Genomic DNA, 21,303 nt, shown 5'->3' on the forward strand with positions numbered 1-21,303 from the left:
ACCTTAACGGCTTGCTCTCCGCATTTGTAAAATATAATAATAAACAGATAGAAAGAAATACAGCAATTCTCTCCACTAGTCCAAGATTGACTGAAACCATTTTGTGAAGCTGTAAAATAAACAGACATGCATTTATTCAATATGAACAGGAATACAAACGGGTGTAGTTTGAATATCAAATGACAAAATATTAAATTCAATGACGAAATTATATAAAATATGATAAAGTCGATAACACTAAAAAGGAACATGTTGAAATAATAACACATTTGATTAAACTCTATGCTCAACTCACCACTGTTGATATTGAATAACGGGAGAGGTGTTTCACTTGCAGGTGTTGGTAAATCCGTTCACATAAGAGTTAGTGTCTCTGGGTTGCTTTTATAGCACTCTGCCCATTGATGAGCCGCTTTCATTAGGCTATATGTGATGATGTCATCCGTTCCCACGATGAAGCATGCTCGTGACAAAACCTCTACACAACCAATAATTCACCCCTCACCAACTTGAATTCCTGGCATGTGAGAATGAACATCTGAACTTTATTTAGATCCATTTTTACACACAAATAAATAGATACAATACCTTGTAAAAGTTATGATTCAATTCGCAATTTAAAAAATAACAAGAGTTTCAGTGCTTCATCTTATAAATAACAGACTAATTCACTTATATAAAAGTTCTAGGCCTAGGATACATGTTTGTTATTAAATGTTAGCATATACTGACATAAGTATTTTGGTGATGAAATATCATCATCAATTCTGTGTTACAGATTTAGCTTAGTGTCCACTGCTTCCTTATTTATTTTAATAACATGTATAGTTTTTGTGTTTAGATTAGATTTTTTTCTATATGACCTATGAATTCATTTAAAAAGAGCTCAAATATAAGGATTAGTTTTAATGAATAACCCATTTTATAACCTCTAAAAATGCTAAAACAAGATTGTAATTTAAAGAGAATATCATTTTTTTAATTGGATCTTCGTCATAAAAGGCTTTTTTTCCATGTCACTTCACAAAAAAACAACATAAGAGCACTGATTGTAAATAAATGATAACCGCTACATGTTTTCTCCATCAGGTGGTGAGCCAAAGAACCAGTTCCAGTCACAGGTGTCCAAAGGGGCACCCGGAAAGGCGGAGGGCCCTGTCCTAGTTTTATGGACACTGAATGACAGATTAGGTAAGTATGAGCGAAGTTTTCTAAAAGTAGACTAGGAATGGCTATGTCATGACACAGAGAGTGTGTTTGAGTAGGTCTGACCCATAGATCTTCCCTCATGGTGTGGTTAGGGTTTCTCTCCAAGGTATGAGCATGCCTATGGCTTCTGACCAGAGAAAAAATGGGGGTATGACGACAGGGAACAGGCAGTCTGATGACATATGAGTGAATATGCAACCAACCGGCCTATAAATTAGAAAGAACAAGACGGAACAAGCACCGTCACCCAATATCCAAGTTTTAATGGAATAAAGTGCACGTAAGCAGTATCCAATACCGCTTATTCTGGAGATGTTCCTTCGAACAGAATGAGCTTGTGCTTTGCACCTGTTGATGAGCATACTGTTTCATTCTCTGGCATTCTGTAAAACAAACTTCACAGGTGGCAAGCAATTAGAGTTGTTTACATACCAGATTCAAAAGATTTATGGCCCTACTAGGCCCATGTGTTAGATGGTTGACCCCATCGTGGTCCCTTGCGGTACTGTTATGGGCTGAAGTGGGCATGGGCTGTTTAGATGACACCCACCGAGCAAATAGACCTTTGACCCTTGCATGAGATCCCTAACACAGTCTTGACAATCCTAAGCAGAATTTAGACCCTTTGGGGGCAGGTAGGGGGATCTTTCAACCGCCAAAGCGTAGTTCTCATTACCTCATGGTTTATCAATTCCAGCTATGGAATTAGCAGTTTGTGTTACCACTACAATGATTATTCACGAGAATTCAGGGGCAGAATATCAAATCACCTTAGGACACCCAATGCAATCATGTCACAGGTGAAAAAAGCCACGCAGGTCCTTATATATAGTGACTCTGTGCATTGAATCTATATTAGGTGCAACACTGTTGCTATTTTTAGATTTATTCTCAGGTTTACTCAAGGTTTATTGAGTAATAAATTGTTTATTACATGAGCTGACCTGAATACAACATCTGACAACCAAAATAGATGTTAAATCTGTTGACAAGTAAGGCTGAATTATTTTAGTCAAATAAAGGGAGTGTTTGCATGCAAAGAAATTGGAACATGAAGAGTTTTTATTATTATTTATTTATTTCTAGACTTTATTGCCTACTGACACCCCGTGAATAATTTAATCTCTGTTTACATGAAAGTCCCACGAAATAGTATTCTACCAACCTGGCCAGACTAGGTATGTGTCACTAATGTGCATGCACCAAAGCCAAAACATTTTTAAGTAGAGCAAAGGTATTGGTCACACAAATGTAAACACTTGTAAAGACCCCAACAATGCAACACACATTTGCTTCAAAAGAAAACTATATTACCATATATGTTTAAAAGTATAATAAAAAATCAAAATATCAGCGGTGTACAAAAAATTATACACTTACGTATTAATACTTTATCATACAAGATGTATGATAAAAAAGTATTCAATGTGCAAATATAAAATACTACACCATGTGCTCTGCAGTTCAATAAACGAACTGTAGATGGAAGACACAGATTAAATTTAGGTTATGCAGTCAAAAAAGACACTTTAGATAAATGCATCTTGTACGGCTTTTGAGCAGATCTAAACCACATATCCTTATGTGAATATGCAGTTACCATTTTGAGTTTCCATCCTCAACTCTCAAAGAAACTTAATGGCCTGAAAAGACATGACTAACACATGACGAAGGCAAGGTCCCATTTAATACTCCGATAAAACTGTTATAAAAGAAAAGCTGCAAGAATCACGATAGTTGCAGCTGTTTGCTGACGCGTGGGGTAGCCTTTTCAAAGCAAGAAGATAAAAACACTTTTCCAGAAAAGGATTTCACCCATAGCGAAAACGGCCGCATGACGCACACCGAGCCGACGTAGACTGAATGGACCGAAAGGCTAAAAGGTCACCTAAAACTTGCTCGTCGTCATAGCAACGGGGATAGCCGAGACCAGGGCCGTTGAATACGACAGATCCGACGTAGACTGAATGGACTAAAAGGTCACCTAAAACTTGCTCGTCGTCGTAGCAACGGGGATAGTTGAGAAATGGCATCTTTTCTCTCCACACCAGAGGCAAGAGTTTACAAGTCGTCTATCACAATACAATCAAATATAACGCAACATTTACTGTCACGCGTGACCGAAAATTCGCGTTCAAAACGAGTCTGGCGCGTGATTTTGTGCGCGCGCTCTAGTCGTTAGCGAGCATGCGCAGTGGCGAGTTTCCAAGTCATAATTGGCGGAAAAGTATCGGGTTGTGTTATGTTATTTTGATGTAACAGGTAAGGAAATGACATCATCCTCCTGTCTGACTACCACTATAACATTTAGTACATTCAATATGTTTAACTTAACAGAGTATGTGTAGTATGCAGTGTCGTCCTTAGTTGAATAAGTGAACTGCTAACAAATATTGCGCAGTAACGTTATGTGTCGCAGTGAACGTAGTGTTACTCTGTAACAATTAAAAAGTGTTTCGCAACATTTGTTATCGACTAACGTCTGAGAATTGAATTTCTTTATGCGTCTGTTTTTTAAATGTCCATCTGTCTGACAGAAAAGGTGACCCGCTAAAATCTCAGTTGGGAGAAAAGTTGTTACTAAACGACATTGTCGATAAAGTCTTATTCTATAAACTGCAATATGTAATGTATTAAATCAAGAGGTGCATGCACATTGCAAAATTAATGTTAAAAATGACACTTTACATGAGACAGAAACTTTCATACTTGGGGTATTAAGCCTCAACATAATTTGTAAGTTCAGCAATATGTTTAAAACCACTTATACACGTGTCACATGACCTTTGTGCTATATTATTGTTTTTATAGGAGAAATGGCTTCATTTGCTGTGGAGGAAATTGCTCCTGACGTTGACAGTGTTTTTGAAGCATCCCCGATCCACAAAAATAAGAAGAAATCCAAGAAACCGAAAAAAGAGAGGAAAGACAAGAGGAAAAACAAGCGTGCAGCTGACATCTTGTTGCACGATGGCTGCCATGACACCGTTTCCTTTACACAAATGCATGACTGTAAAAAAAGAAAAAAGTCGAAGAAAAATATTGTCAAACCGGTGGAAGACTTCCCGCGGCTACCCCGCATCAGGACCCCAAAATCTGAATACCAGCTCAAACAGTCGAGCAGCACTCACACCGGATCCTCACATCATATCCACCCCGTAATCTGTATCTCTCCAGACCCGGCACCAAAACATTCAAGCAAGAGCGGGTGTCTGAACAGAGTAAAAGAGGTGGAGAACAACAAAAGTAAAAAGCGAGTCGTTTTTAATTTGCCATCTAAACCAAGCCAAGCTGCAAACACACACGTTAAACCCTTTACCAATAGAAATGCTTACAATTCTGCGATATCCTTGCCGAGAGCTATTTACTCTGGAAACTTGACTCAGGGGAAGCAGCTTCTAGGAGAAAGCAGCTTGGAATCTCAAACTCCAGCCGAAGAAATGAGCAGCCAAGATTTATTCATCACACAGAAATCATTCTCTGAGCCATACCTGAATCTTTCCAGCAGTGCAAGCGGCAATGACGTCACCATTGTATCTGTGCAAGAAGAACATTCATGTGGGATGACGGCTGACGCAGCTACTCAAACCGAAAACTTCTTTACCTTCCCAGAAGTTGCCAACTGCCTCAGATTTCAGCAGCAGCACAAAATCTCCACGTGCGCCGAGGAACCCATGGACCTGAGACTGCCCAAAAGAGCAAGACAAGTACAGCGGGCATATCTACCAGCAAAGCATCCTGTGGCAGATTGTATCGGTCAACCTAAATTAAAGATGTCAGACACATCAAGTGAGGATGGCGACATGGTTCCCAAGACCAAAGGTGAATTGTCCCAACTTAAAGTCATTCAGACTCGCTTAAACGAGTCTTTCTTTTTTAAGGTGAAGGGTTATGATTCACCAAAGCCTGCATGCCCCCTGATGAAGCTGACAGAAAGCACCGAGAAAAAAGCGAAGAAGTAACATCTAATGTAATTCACCATTACGTTCCAATTAAACACAGCCCAGTTCTGAGCATATTAAGACAAAGACACAGTTTGTTTAATAGTATAGTTTTTTTATGTATAGTTTTTTTATGTTAAATTGCTGTTACATGTTCTAAATAAACATTTTGTGGTGTACCTTTAATATTTTTGAGCGCAAAACGTGTATGTTTACAACCATTGTTCACAATAACAGATTAAAATAGTCTATGTTGTGAGGATATACCAGTCTCCATGTTTTTTAATTAATGATACGATCTAATTGTGTCTGAACAGTTTGATTCCCATCCACTTCCATAGGTGAAAGAAAACATACACAGGAATTGTTACAGGCAACAGCAGACTATAGAAGCACAAGCTGTTTGTACTCGTGCAGCCCTGAGGGAAGTTTTCATCCACACTAGCTGAATAAAACAGTCCAGTCAGGGATATTAGTGGCACGAGAACAGTCACTGTGGATAAGGAGAAAAACATTGTGGCAGTAGATTCACTGAATTTATTAAAGTTCTTAAGATTCAGATGGGTTCTTAGTGGTTTCTGTCTTCTGGATCATGCGAGCATCTTGTGGGATCATGTTAGGAATGCCATCAATGATGGGATACGCGATGCCAAGCTCCTCATTTATTAGTTCATTACTCTTTTCGTCGTAACTTGAAAAAAGAGAAATAATTTACATATAAGTAAAACACATAAAGTAGTTATGAGTACAACAATAGTAAAACCACAATTAATATGGGGAATTCAAAACATTCACATTTTATTTTGGGTGCTGACATCATTATTTGTATATTATTGCAGTAACTATAACTACCTTAGTTGGTAAATATTTGTAAGATTGTATATAACACCAGCTCAACTAAATATTTCATCATAACTATTACATTTAAATTATTATATTAAATAACAGATTTAAAAGACAATTATACCTCAATGGTTTTTTGGACAGTGGACAAACAAGAAACTCAAGAATGGACAAATCAAACTCCTGACCGCTCTCACTGCCCTTCACTTCATCAGACCGACACCTCTTGTTTATCTTCACGCAGCTTCCCACACGCAAGGCCGAGCGGTACGTTTCAGATCGCTGCACGTTAAAAACCCCAGTTATGAGTCTTCTTAATGCATGCTGAGACATATCCGAATAATGTTTATAAGGGAAAAATAAACTTGTTTCCCGTTCGGTTGATGTCAACAATGCGCCGGAAATGTCAAAAGCGGAGCGTCTGTAAATATGTTCCCTGCGCTTGTGTTCCTTGTTGAAAGGTTCCGCTCAAAGGTCTTCTCGCGATACTTTTAATGTCATACAATACGCGGATTCGTCCGAGCAGCGCCGGAGAAACGCATTTAAATAATGAGTTTTTACCTTAATTCAAATTGAAAACAAATATGATCTTAAACAATAACATGTTATATATACTAAATATGTTATGTAATAAAACACTATTTAAATAATGAGTTTTAACGTTAATTCAAATTGAAAACAAATATGATCTTAAACAATGACATCATGCGCGGAGTTTGCGGGGGGGCAGGGGGAGCATTGCCCCCCCTGGCGGCTGAAACGGGTAATTGCATTGTTTCAACAAAAAAAATAATTGCATTCTTTAAAAAATTATATATTATAAATATCTTAAATAAAACAAAACAACTAAATGGTGGTAGGTAATACATCTGATTTCATATACTCCTTTAGTAAAAAAAAAATTCAGGGCTCTGGGTCATGTGACAAGTAACGTAAGTCCAGCGATTCTCAGCTAGCTATGGACAAAAATATGGACATAAGGAGATTTTGTATCTATGCATACTGTAGCCTCTCACATGGCGTATTTTTTATTTTTTCCCCTTGTCTCAAAATGTTTTAAATGTTTCATGAAGTACAACAAAATGCGAAATATAACTTGTTTTTTAATCGCTCTCATTGCCACAATGTGTTTTGAAAAAAGGAAAGAAAAACTTTAAAAATCTTTTCGTTTTGGTTGAAGATAATATTTTAACAAAAGTGGTCCGCATTTTATTGTGTTGATCCCAATTGTGTCCGAAGATGCGATGCAAAGTCAAGTGGCTTACCTGTTTACTAAAAGAATGATTGTATTGTTGTACTGTTTTTTCTTCTTCTTTGGGTTAAAAATAAATATATGTGTTTATTTAGCATGTTTGTTGTGTCCATATGTGTTAGTGCTGTGTTCCCCAATTGATAGCCCAGGTCCCAGCTGCTACAATGATTTTTTTTTTTGCCCCCCCTGGCTCGAATGTCAAACTCCGCCTATGAATGACATGTTATATATACTATTACTAAATATGTTATATAATAAAAAACTATTTAAATAATGAGTTTTAACCTTAATTCAAATTGAAAACAGATATTATCTTAAACAATAACATGTTATATATACTAAATATGTTATATAATAAAAAACCTATTTAAATAATGAGTTTTAAACGCATTTAAATAATGAGTTTTTAACCTTAATTCAAATTGAAAACAGATATTATCTTAAACAAGAACATGTTATATATACTAAATATGTTATATAATAAAAAACCTATTTAAATAATAAGTTTCAAACGCATTTAAATAATGAGTTTTTAACCTTAATTCAAATTGAAAACAAATATTATCTTAAACAATAACACGTTATATATACTAAATATGTTATATAATAAAAAACCTATTTAAATAATGAGTTTAAAACACATTTAAATAAACGTTTACCATGGAAAGGAATATCTTGGAACCAGTGTGTGGTGCTCTTGCCTTCCGTAATACAAAAGAGAAAAGCCAACAGAAGACCCTGCAAAGATTTTTATATCCCCACTAGATGTCTCTAGTAAAATGTGGAACACTCAATCATGAATTGGGCACACTGCCAAATTCTTTGCCAAATTTACCTTTCTACTGTCTGAGATCATCTCTGTGAAGAAGAGTAAGAACTGTGAGGATGGTCTGGAGCAGCTCTCAATAGACCCGCTTCAGACCAAAGACAGGACTTTCAAGTCTCATGGCTGGACCACGACTTTTGAAGAATCAATTGGTTTTGCTATGTGAAATCTCACTATTCTGCTCTGTTGTTCTTCTAAAGCTGTTTGCTTTTCTGTCTGGGACTTACAAAAGTAGACCAATTCTGTCTGGAGACACAAAGCGTTTCACTGCTTTACTTTATCCATCAAATAAATACATGGAATAAGACTTGCTTGCATAATATCTGCTCTTCAGTTCATACGCTTAATCAATAATTTTATCAACCTCTCATTTGACAAACACATTTTGCCACACACTGGTTTACATAAAAAACATTTAATCTTTGTTTGGGTTATGTTAAATGCAAAAGATTGCAGAAATGAAGAACCTGATGGGTACAGGTAGATCTGGCTAAGGGGTCTTGCCTTCGGTAAAGCTTTTCTGACTTCATATGAAACATTTAACATGTTCCTGCTTAGTGGATAACATGGAGTGTTTTCACAAAAAGTGACACCTGCACCATTGAGCAACATATTGTTGTGGTTGTTGCGTGATTATTTCTTTTGTTTTTCGTTTCAGTAATACCTCCATACTCAGAGGGGGATGCCTGTAGTAAGAAAAACAAAAAACAAACTTCCTGAAATGTCTGAACAGACCAGCACCAGCTCAAACCAGATGGAAATTAAACTTTGCGTCCATAAGATTATATTGAAGCTCGCTGCCCCTATTTCTGTCTATATTCGTTGCCATTGTGTCATTATATTACTTTATATTAGTTGTAAATGTCTGGAAGCCACACACATTTTTCAAAGAGAATAAAATAAATATTTTAATAATGTTTGCCCCAATTTTTACCTAATGGTGGCTAAATTCTGTAATTACCAAAAACGATTTCTTTTCGTCATGTTGAGAAAAATCTAATATTCTTTGTATCCACAATTGCTTGCTCACACAGTGCTTCATTTCCATACAGCAGAACTATAGTTATAGATAAAGACACTCAGTATGTTCTCATGGGATGTTCATTCATTTAATCGTATTACCCTGTGGGATTAAGAGGTTCAGAAGTGCTAACCCGACACTTTTCAGGGCTGATACCCTTCTGAGATGCTCCTAGATTCTCACTGGATCATTATAATACTTACACAGTGAAACAGGAACATTTCTGCTGAGAATTGTGCACCACATCAGTATTTCTTGTTGTGGGCCCTGGACAATTTATACTTATACCGTGACTCAAATAATCCATCAGTGGATGTGGAGGTATTGTGAAGGGTTATACACGTCAACTGTTTCCAATACAGATGTATTTTATTCTTTCCCAACCCTGTCCTAGATGATGTCATTGCCGCCTTGTAATTCTCATGGGTGTTCTATTTCTATTTCTATTCCTATTTTATCATTCTTGTTCCTTAAAGGGATTGAAGCAAATAAGAGTAAATGATGACCAAATATTTTTCTTTTTAGTATTACTCCTTGTGATATACATTTTACCTTTGCTCCAGATTTTTTGTTATTCAGTAGGTTTTAAAAGCAGTTTAAATAAAAAACAAAAAAATCTAACCTTGAACAGTACCATACTTGATTCATTCATTTTTTCTTGCATCTCCAGGTAGAGGAACTTGTAAAATAAATAGCTTCTATGTTAGTTATATTCATTTTTCCTGTCAAGGTAAAATAACTGTTTTGTCACCTCTATTGGAAAGACTTATCATGGGTCTATGTGGAGTAAATAGAAGGAACGTGAAAAATTGGTTTTATGCTTGACTATGATGTCAGTCTCAGTGTGGTTTAGATTAATAAAAAGGAATACAGTATATGATGTCCTGACAAATGTCCTAATTCCTTACTAAAATTGCCAAGATAAAATTGAGATGGACATTATTTAAATAAACAATGCAAGTGAATTGAAAATGAGCTTTAAATGTATCATCGTGCCATTATCATGAGCATCCAACTTTGGAATATTGTTTACCAAAAGCAAGAATTTTGTCCGTTGGCGGTCTAATCTTTTCTCTTTTCTGTATAAAATCCAGTAAACCATCTCACAAAGAACGACACATTCAAATGTTCATCATGGTTACAGGATTGTGCTCTCTGTGAGATTTGCAGCCTAAGAGTTCTGGTAAGATTTGCCTACTTGAATTAAAGTGACGGCTTTACCGTCTAAGAGATGACAAAAACGGGGGGAAAAGCCCTAAAGCAGAAATTACTTTGTGTGAGCTATAAATGAATCTGCCAGAACTCTCCTTGGATGAATACAGATACCTGCCTGAGCATAAATTCGATTTTAATACCATTGAATCTATGCTGGTGAAAAGTAATAAAGTATCAAACAGTTCTTTTTTGTTTCTATCACAACGAGTTTTAGTTGAAAATCCCCTAGGCAGAAGAAAACCACTTCACCCTACTTTAGCTGCTTTAACCTTTTTTTCCAAAGAGTGGTTTGTCAGATGTGAAATTAAAAGAAAGACGCTAAATGTTTTCTTTCGTATTTTTAGAAAGACTATTTACATTTACAAAATATCATCTATTTTTGTCCCATAGAATATCACAACCATCATTCACAAACCTGAGACGAGTAGAAAAAAAGTTTGACATTTGTGCTACACAGTAGCGAAATAAATAAAAGTGCTTAAATATACTGGAGCCATGCAGCCCTAACCCACACAGCTGAACATCTGCATTCATTTACTGTATATTCAAGTAACACCATCTCCAAACACTAAAATGAAAAATAAATAATCAGTAGATAAGATGACATCAAGGTGTGTCCAGTGTTAAACACCAGAGTAAAAAAAATTGTGTCCTTTATCTCATTAAACATCCATGTAAATAAATTGACATTTCTCAGTTCTATGTAAATCCAGTGGTAACTTCAGTCTTTTATAAAGCTTTGCCAGGCAATATGTTGGTAATAGTCCATTTCTGACTACTGCACATCTGAAGAGCCAGCTGGTGACCGTGCTCCACTTCTGTACTCTCCACCAGCTCCAGGCAACGCTTGGACTGTCTGTTCTGAATGGAGCCTCTCTGGAAGAAAAAGGAAAATAAAATGCATTATTGTACAGCAAAAAAAAGTTGATTCATCAGTTTAAATAATTCCCAAATTGAATGATGTTACGACATGTTACTGTGTTAGGTTATGGCTATTTAAGGTCCTGTGTGTAATTGTTAGAGGATCTATTTACAGAAATGCAAAATAATAAACCAACTTTGTGTTCACACGTGTATAAAAACCTTTCATAATAAAGCGTTATGTTTTTATTACCTTAGAATGAGCAATTTCTATATACACACACTGCGGGTCCGCTTACATGGAATTCACCATGTTGTTTCTACAGTAGCCCGAAACGGACAAACTGCTCTACAGAGTGCGTTTTGTAAATACGTTATCTCCTCCGGCAAAGAAACGAAAACGTGACAACATCTTTGTTCTGTGTCAGTCACCGCAGTGCTTCTAAAGGGAGGTGTGGAGTGAGCCGTTGGTTGCAATTTACAACCTCACCTCTAGATGCCGCAAAATGTCATATACTGCACATTTAACATTCAGGGATTTATCAGACACCTCTATCCAAACCTCAATTATTTAAAGACATAAATGTAGCTCTCATATAAATGTACTTTTTTCAATAGCACACTAATAAAAACTTGTCTATCAGCAATCAAAGCTGCAAACCTTGAGAATTACACCGCTTGAAGTTAACACTGTAAATACAGTATGCGTCCTTGGAGAGATCACTTAAATAGACCATTTCAACCTCCAAGCCCGCAGCACAATTAAAAACAGTGTCAAAAGGAAAGTAATGCTTCTGAAGCCTTAAGGCTCCATCTATTTACTCTTGCATGGTTAAAAACCTGTATATGACTCTTTGTTCTGTAGGACTCAAAATAAGATATTTTAAGACATGTCTCAGTGGTTTTGTGTCCATACAATGGGTGGCCAATGGGTGCCAATATGGTTTGGATACCAACGTTCTTTAAAATATCTTCTGTTGTGTTCTGCAGAGGAAAGAAAGTCATACAGGGTTGAAATTACATGAGAGAGTAACATTGACAGGTTAAAGGGATAGATCACCTCAGACTTTCTTTCTACTGCAAAACACAAAAAATGCTGAAGAATGCTGGTAAACAAAACCGCTGGTTTACTTCTATTGTATGGACACAAAACCAATGCAATGGGGACCAACGTTCTGTTTCCAAAGTTATGCAAAATATCTTCTTTTGTGATCTGCAGAGAAAAGAAAGAGATACAGGTTTGAAATTACATGAGGGTGAGTAAATGATGCCAGAATTTTCATTGTGGGATCAACTATCCCTTTAACCAAACTTTTCACTCCAGTTCATCCAAACCATGTGTAACTGACATAACTATAAGTACTGTAAATGCATATTTTTTACACAGTATGACTCCACGTCAGCTTTCATGGTCATGTTATAACGCAGATCCCTGTTATCAAATCCAACCAATCTTTGAACACATCATTTAACGGGTGTCACCGACCACTGCATCTGCTACAATGACGTTCTAGTTAACATCAGGCACCATGAAATATTTATATCCCAGTTTCTGCACAGAGAGAATGGGGTCCCGGATGATCTCAAATAATACAGCAACTAAATGATCTACTGTATTTATTCATGTGGTGCCAAGCGGTATCCTGGTTACAGATGGAGCACCATACTGGCACTAGGACAATGCGAGTGGATAAAGACTTAATTAAAGGCGTTTCTGATGCTCACTTCTGAGTCAAAAGCGGTTTCACTATTTCACAAGTTTTGTTATCAATTAATCATTGCATCTAAAAGGCCACAATGGATTTGGCCACTTTTCCCTGCACCCGATTCCATTTGAAGAAACTCTGGGGAAAGGCATCCGCCATAAACCCTTTATCCCATCGAGCTCATGCAAGCTATAAAATGACATCCCGAGGGACCATGTGAGAATTGATATCGCTCGTACTGTTACACCGTGCATGATGGCACGTGTTTGTTCATCTGTTTCGACATCTTTCCCGGAGGGTGGGGGGGTCCCAGCGTTACCCTTTTCTTATAACCCACTGTGACATTTCCCTCACCGTTCAGCAAAACCCTTTAGACCGCCTTGACATACTAAATATTAATCATTCTTCTTTTAATGGAGATGCATACATTACGTGGATGACACAATTCAGAACGGGGCTTGAATTCAATTAGCAGAGCTTTTCAAGACTCACACATTTGATTTAGTTAGGCGGAAAACGTCAACTCCAGGTTCACTTCTGGCTGAAGACACAGTTCTAACGTTTTAAACTACTTAAATGACTTTAGAACTTGTGGGGGGAGAATGAGAGATTCTGACATTGACTTTAATTGAGCTGTACGATGAAGGATGTCGGCGTCTGTGCTTATTGATGCCGTGTGTAGTTGGGAATATAATGGCCCACAATGGCGAAGCTTTTTGTGACACTTCTGTACGAAAATAAACCAGATAAAAAAACGGACAAATGTGTGAAATGGAGGCATATGTCCAAAACTGTATTAACAAATGCACTTCAAAACACTTATTCAGGCTAACGGGACAGTTCTCCCAAAAATGAAAATGAAAATAGTTTCCACCCTCATGTCAATTCAAACCGGTGTGACTTTCATTTTTCTGCAGAACACAAAAAAAGATATTTTGAAGAATGTTCGTGACCAAACAACATTTCTCTAAAATATATTCTTTTTTGCGTGACATATAAAACAAAAACGGGATTTTCCAAACAATGATTTAACTTCCTTAAACTCTGACTTCGCTTTCAACACAACTTCCCTGTCTTAGATTGTGTGTATACCTGAGTGAAGAGCCAGGTGAGCTTCATATGCTTGTTGTTGGCGTAGCTGCATTCCAGCAATCGCGGTCGGCCGTTCACGTCCACCAGGCACTTGTTGTCATCATCATCGATTGTTGGACTCAAGCCTCCAACATGGAACTGCTGAGAGCTTGTGTAGTACACATTCTGCAATGACATAAGGTGAGACACGTATCTTTAATATATTCAAACTAGTATTCCAAAAACGATTCACTGATCTTATATTGTGACCGATTGTTTCTGATGGCCGCTGTATATATTAGACAGCTCTGCATTAAGCAATAAAATGAATTATTCATGTAGGGGAAATTGAGCCTTTCTTGTGAAGACTTTGTGGCTCAGCTCCAAATCCCATTGTAATGACAGCTAGAGTTGCATCTTAATAGTGCTCAAGAGAGAGGAATAACTTTATTGAATGACTCTCATTTTCTGATTTTATACCCACCCCTGCAAATCAGGGCATTTTGCATACTCTTATTATGCATTTTTAAGCCGGTGATGGGAAAGTGCACGCTTTTGAGTGTGTAATAAAAGTCTGCCGGTTTTGTGACATACGCCCGTAAAAAAAATAAGAGACCACTCCCAGATTATTTTACGCATTTGTGATTTTATTATTATTATGTACTGAGTTTACGTAAAATACATTTTTCTTTCATTCCCCCAAATTCCAAAAGAGTGTTTCTGTATTATTAGCACTTATCTGCAGTAAACGGGACAAACTGGTCAAAATAACAAAAAAGATGCATTGTTTGCAGATCTTGAATACTGCAAATGAAAACAAGTTCATATTCATCTTTAAACAACACAATTCTAACATTTTCACTTGGATTTTTGGATCGGTTAAAAAAATGAATATACGATGGAATAAACCAGATTTTTCGCATCTTTGGATTCTCTTAGTCTTTTACATTGCTGTTGTGTTATTCATGAGGTTTGTTTCAACACACTGTAGCTTGAAACAATGCATGCAGAAATGCAGATTTAAAACAGAACTGGAGTGCTCTCTTAATTTTTTTTATAAGATGGCTTCATAAAGTTGACTCGATACCTCTGGCATAGTGTTTGCTTTCCTGCTCAAGTGCTTCCATTCAGCTAATTTCATTGCATAACATTTTTAATACATCATAAAAATGTGCAAACTGGTCCATGCACAAAAACTGCAGTGTCTCAGACTTGTAAGGTAAAAGACAACAACCATCACAAACTTCCCTTAGGTTGTGCAAGAGGTTGTGGGTAATATTAGCCCAAAAAGTATGTACAAATAGGTACTTTAAAAGCCCACATAATATAATCAAACATACTGGCACTTTAGGCATACTATTTTCAACATACAATGGTTTTGAATGTATTTATTTTAATCTTACCACAAAGAAGAAATATTATGTTTTCAAATGCTTTAAAGCAAAAATGGAAAAAGCAGAACCCACCATTTATTCTGGCTTGCGAATCTACTTGAATTAAAAAAACATCAGATACTGATGGCATGTGCCAAATGGAAATCTCGGACTAGCAAAGCCACAAGTATTCAACATTCGTTTTGAATCACTAATGCACATTTTGTGGCACCAAGTTCCAAATCAATGGGCCTCATACTTAAATCCTTTGGCTTACAGAAAAAAAGCTTTCAAAAAGAAAAATGTCATGCAATATGCACGCATTATTTCTTCAGGGTCTGGATTGTCTGATATTTTACTTCAAAAGCCTGTGCTCCAAGACACTCTCACGGTAATAATGATCAGACTGAATCCTGCCTTGTTTTCCACAACTCCATTCATATCTCTGAATACATCATACAAATTGACAATTTTCTCCAAAATAGATTCAATTTGTCGGGTCGCTCTAGTGGAACTTTGGCATTTAAAAAGGTTGTTTTGGAAAAAAATCTGATGGCAGCAGTGCGGGAGTAGCCTTTTTCACCCGTCCTTTCCTCTTCAGGTCCAAATCAATTTCTGGTACCGGTACCTTGGTGTCCCTGTAGGTATAATACTCTGTTCAGTGAGTCAGAATTCCTGTCTTTAACCTCTTTCTTACAATACCGCACAACACCAGAGGCCAATTTAAAAGGAACTAAATGAATTGTTTGACTTTGGAAAGGCTCGATGTGCAAAACAACTGAACTTTTATGACACACTTGAAAGCAGCCGTGTCGGTGCGGACAAAACGAAACTAATCATATATTCACAATGGAGACAATGCCGCCCTTCACAATCTTTTGAGAAGCACTGGAACGGCAGCAGAATGGATGGAGGGCTACGATAAGACAGGGAATACTATAAACCTGCAAGGGACAGCACCATTCCACTATTTCTGCTTCAGGAAAAGCATGTACTTTCATTGCTTGGGAGATTTACAGCTATTGTATAGGAACAATGTAACTCCGGCTGAATGAAAAGGAGAAACATTCTGGAAGAAAAGAGTGTGTTTCTTTGCTTCAGTTCCAACATTCTTGAATCCCCAAACAGCTGTCTGGTATTGTTTAAGATGAGTTCAAAAGCATCAATACTTAACGCAGTCATTAAAGAATTCTGTAGAATGCTTCTCTAGTATAATGTAGTTTACTTTAACATTTACTACAGTAAGGTTAATAACACACAGTATCTAGGAATTTTACTATGGTAAATACAATATAGCCAAATATAGACCAACCCACATGAAAAACATAACGTAGTATTTACTATAGTAGCAAATTGTAGCACACTGCAGTATATCATAGTAATTGAACTATAGTTTCCTACAGTTACTATAGAAAATACTATAGTATTCTGTATCATACTTCTCTAGTATACTGTAGTACACTTTAACATTTACTACAGTAACGTAAAAACACTTTAGTATAGGAATTTTACTACATTAAATACAACAAAATATAGACTAAGGCACTATATAAATAAAATTGAATTGAGCTAACCCACATGAAAAAATTATGTAGTATTCTGTTGTATTTACTCTAGTAAACTGTAGCACATTACTATTCTAATACTTTTGAAAAATACAGTTACTATGGTATAATTTAATACTTCAATAAAGTTGTAAAATTATTCTAAATTTTAGTGAAGAATTACAGAATACATGTCAAATTATATACTTACACTTCTAAAAATAACTACATTGACTATGTAATGAAGACCTGTCCTGAAAGTTTAAAAAATAACTCAAAACGCTGCAGAATTGCAGAACGATGTAATTCTAAATTCTTCAACAGATTCTAGAAAGTTTGGATTCAGCAGGAAGAACTGGACTCATACTGTGTTGCTCGGCACCATTGTGTCCTTTCAAATAAAACATCAGGAAACGCACACGGATGTGAATTCAGCAGGTGTGGGAGGCCCAACCAAGTAGTTCAAATCGCGCTGACGCCGCGGTTCTACCTCGCTCTTTCATTTACATATCTCTGACACATACTCACATCTAAATGATGCCCCCGCCGCGGAGGCAAAACAACCCTCCCTGCCAGTGTTCTGAGCCACTGCATTTTATTGAGCTTCATTACAGTGACTATAGAACTAGAATCTAAATCCCATGAAGCTTTATGGCGAAAACTACGTATTTTTGCTTTTGGTTAGTTTTGTGGAACACGGTGGTGTAATAAACTCAGTGTAGGAAACAAGGTTGAAGCGCCTGCAGCAGCCAAATCTTCTGAAATATAGACTTAGCGTCTCAGCACGAAATAATGAAGAGCTTTTTTGCAATACAATGACACTTTTACGGGTTGGAAAACCGAATGCGTGTCACTCTGAAAGATGAACTGATGGAGGAAACGCAAACATGGGGGATGAGGCAGCTAGATCTTTATAAAAGAAAGAGAAGTCAAAAGATGCCTTTCAACTCAATCTTTTTCATTGCATATATTTATCATGCATTATAGCTATAGTGTGTGTTATACAGCCGGAAAACAGATACAGTATTTGATTCATTTTTTTGAGTCTTCTAACTTTATTTTACAGTATAAATATATACAATATATAGTTTTACCTTGATGTTAAAAATATATGTTGAAGTAAAAGTTGTGGCCAAGCAGAGCAAAACATTTGATACATGAAGTCATTGTGTTTATAGTTCAAATCGAACTTGCAACATTTACGGATTCTGTTCACCCATCTTTTACACTGCACCCAAAAATAGTTATAAAATATAAAAACAAAACAATGCAGACTGAATGAGAAACACTGAAAAAGAAAACAATAGACATGGTGGAGTCAGACATGCGCACAACTAGTTATGAATAAGTTAAACACACTCTGAGGTACAATAATAAAAACAAGTCCGAAAGGTGCAGTACAAACTGTACACTAACCTGAGGCGTCAATCCATGGCAGATGTACAGGATGGGAATGTTGTCGGAGTCGGGACCTTGATCCACACACAGATCTGGCCTCAGGCTGTTCTTCAACTATATACACACGGTATAAACACATCAGGCCTGTGTCACAACACAACAAAAACTCGGAGGAAGAAATGAATTAAGAATGCAAAGCCCATCTCTCTTGCTCTATCTGCTAATGGCCGATGTGTCTGAAAATTCCCTGGAGCTCAGCTTTCCTTTGTCTTCACAATGAAGCTGTTAATTATCCATTTCCACAAAAGAATGCCAATTAGGAAAAACGCTTGGATGGGTTGGATTGTGATAAACGAAGAAATCAAAGGTCTTAATACGTCTTACACCTAATCATTTTTGTGAAAGACTGGATTTCACACATCAACAAAAGAAACACAAAATATGAAATGTGGAAGAGCGGATCAAGATGTGTCACGTTGAACCTATGTTATGACCTATGCTAGTATGTTATTCTGAAGTCAAAATAACACTTAAAGTAAAATAGCAATGAAGTGTATTACAACAATAAACAATATTGCTTGAACCATTAAACTGTGTCATTCTTTTAAATAAAACACATACAATTAAATAAAAGGAATAAATATGATTTAAACAAAAATTATAAGTAGGTAATTTCTACAATTATGATCATTTAGAAAATTCTTGGCACCAAAATACCATATATATACATTGAAATATTTTACAATATTTATTTTCGTGTTCACATGCGTGTTCACATCTCCTTCGGCAAAGAAAAACGAAAACATGATGATATCTTAGTGCTGTGTCACCCACCATAGTCCTTTAAAACAGAGGGGTGAGCGGTGGAGTGAGCCATTGGTTGCAATTCGCAACCTCACCACTAGATGCCGCTAAATTTCAGACTCAACCTTTAAGTCAATCCCCTATTCCTTTAAATATGATTTGTTTTGAGATAAGAAGAGGATACTTACTACACCGTAGGCGACTGTATCTGTGTAGGTTCTCATTTCTGAGTAAATATTCCTCAGGAACCAGCTAAAGGGTTTACACTGGAGTCTCTCTTTGAGAGCCTTCCTCTCTGTGATATCGCCGATATCGATCCCAGACTCCTGCAGAAAAACAGCCCCAAACACGTGCTTACATGAGCAAAAAAGAATTAATTTGTACACTACAGCATGAAAATGAGGCAGAATCTTGTGTCAATGTTTCAGGGTCAAGCATTTACAGTGAGTTAAATTGAAGTAATGCTGTATGCAGAAGTGAAATTTCAAGGCGTCATGGTAACCGCTCGAAAGTGAGATCTCATTAAAACACAAGATATTTTCATCACATCACAACTTCTTATATGACAACCTAAAATAAGAATTTTTGGGTGAACTATCCCTTTAACATATAAATCAATAATTAAATTCATACTGTATGTAGGTTACATAAGTCAGTGCATCTCAGACTCTTCAACAAACTCTTTTATGCATTTTATAATGATCACACCTTTTATTTTACAAAGAACAGTCTTTATATGTAAGCTGTGTTTTTTGTACCTGTTGTGGAAGGTTCCAGGCCATATAAACGTGGTTCTTGTAGTCGTCCATCCACACCTCCGCCACTCTCAGCGCGTTCCTGCGTACGTGAGTTGCCAGATCCTCTGTATAGGGCTTGTGGGCGCGCTCGATGTGAGCTATTCTGGAACAGGGCATCACCTCCACACTTCCTCCGCATAACCATACCTGGATAAACACATCGACACACGCAGAGGTTTATAATTACTCGATTCTTGAATGTTTCTTTTTAAATACCTGAAATAAATATGCTCTTCCAACGTGCTTTTTTGTTGTTGTTAGTTGCAAGGCCTGTCTAAGCTAATTTCCAAGGCTGTAAACATTTTACGACAAAAGTTCTTAAAATATCTTAAGTAGTCTTCAAAACAAGTAATTCAAATAAGGGAACTGGGAATGTGATGTTTTTGCTGAAAACATTCCAATCAAAAAGCAAGCAAGAACATGCTCATAAAAGTGCTGCTTAGATTTTTGTAATGAGTAATAATTAAAATCAAGGACAACCAACTATAGGGTTACTCATTCGAACACAGCAGAATTCTGTTTAAACTAAAATCCCATGGTTGTATTAGAAACGCTGCCATAATATAGATGCTTTTCACCACTCGATATGCAGAACTGTGATTTGGAATCTTAAACGGATCATTTAATTCGCTACAAATCAACACATTTCCCTAATATCCATCTGACATTACGAGCAATTTAACAGCATGTCACCACCCGGTGTTTCAGTAAAGAGAGGAGAGGATCTAAAACACTGCCGTTTTCCTGGAGCGCTTGCATGTATTACACATTTATTCAATAATTTTTCAAATCAAGCGTGCCAGTTTTGTCTGTGTGTGTGTGTATGGATCTGACTCCCTGGGTTCTTCCACCCTCCGCACTTCTGCAGAGCTTTTTAAGTAGGGGGATTTTCAAACACACACACAAAAATACACACGCTTACTCGCTCGATCACTCTCTCTCTCTCACACTGGGATGTGCTTTGTAAATCTCTCTAGCAAATCTGCACATTGGGATTATGTAGGCCAAATGCCAGCAGGATGCGCTGTATTCAAATATTCGCAGCAAGCACTTTTACGCGGATAAGAAACAAAATAGCAGAATCTTAAAAACGATTTCTTATTTTACATGATTAACATGTTTTTAAATTAGAGGTTTGGATTAAATTTTAAATATGGTGTCAGACTACTGGACTCCTTTATGGGTTGGGATTCAGTCATTTTACGTCCCAGAGAAAAGTGATGTCAAACTTTGCTAAACTGTCGTATTTCCTTTTTATTTAAATGATAATATAAAAGATTAGTAATAAAGATGTTGCTTTGGTGTGAAAGCGAACTATTGCTTTAAGGATTGGAAAAGATTACACACAACACATGTTGCAAAGTTTATAAAGACAGCTCAGAAGAATGTCATTATATGTCTTTATAAAGAATAAATAAGTCTTATTAATGAATAAAACTGCT

General features: G+C 36.7%; 3 protein-coding genes across 3 annotated transcripts in view; 1 reads left to right on the forward strand and 2 right to left on the reverse strand.

The window, feature by feature from the left end:
- Nucleotides 1–3,405: 3,405 nt before the first annotated feature.
- Nucleotides 3,406–5,334, forward strand: LOC306890784 (uncharacterized protein). Its single transcript, XM_079450751.1, has 2 exons — nucleotides 3,406–3,471; nucleotides 4,021–5,334. The coding sequence occupies exon 2, from the start codon at nucleotides 4,026–4,028 to the stop codon at nucleotides 5,169–5,171; it is 1,146 nt and encodes a 381-aa protein (XP_079306877.1). The 5' UTR covers nucleotides 3,406–3,471; nucleotides 4,021–4,025; the 3' UTR covers nucleotides 5,172–5,334.
- On the reverse strand, nucleotides 5,324–5,817 carry LOC306890785 (phosphatidylinositol N-acetylglucosaminyltransferase subunit Y). Its single transcript, XM_079450752.1, has one exon. The coding sequence runs from the start codon at nucleotides 5,663–5,665 to the stop codon at nucleotides 5,450–5,452; it is 216 nt and encodes a 71-aa protein (XP_079306878.1). The 5' UTR covers nucleotides 5,666–5,817; the 3' UTR covers nucleotides 5,324–5,449.
- A 4,605-nt stretch (nucleotides 5,818–10,422) lies between these two features.
- The window catches only part of galnt18a (UDP-N-acetyl-alpha-D-galactosamine:polypeptide N-acetylgalactosaminyltransferase 18a), a 37,000-nt gene continuing 26,119 nt past the window's right edge, over nucleotides 10,423–21,303 (reverse strand). Inside the window, exons 7-11 of the mRNA XM_079450731.1 lie at nucleotides 19,823–20,008; nucleotides 19,253–19,390; nucleotides 18,279–18,374; nucleotides 13,967–14,131; nucleotides 10,423–11,183 (exon numbers count right to left, since the gene is read on the reverse strand). Coding sequence (XP_079306857.1) covers nucleotides 11,037–11,183; nucleotides 13,967–14,131; nucleotides 18,279–18,374; nucleotides 19,253–19,390; nucleotides 19,823–20,008 — 732 coding nt within the window. The 3' untranslated portion in view covers nucleotides 10,423–11,036. The remainder of the gene's footprint in view (nucleotides 11,184–13,966; nucleotides 14,132–18,278; nucleotides 18,375–19,252; nucleotides 19,391–19,822; nucleotides 20,009–21,303) is intronic.

Source organism: Barbatula barbatula (genome assembly GCF_947034865.1).
Source record: "Barbatula barbatula genome assembly, chromosome: 25".
NCBI lineage: Eukaryota > Metazoa > Chordata > Actinopteri > Cypriniformes > Nemacheilidae > Barbatula > Barbatula barbatula.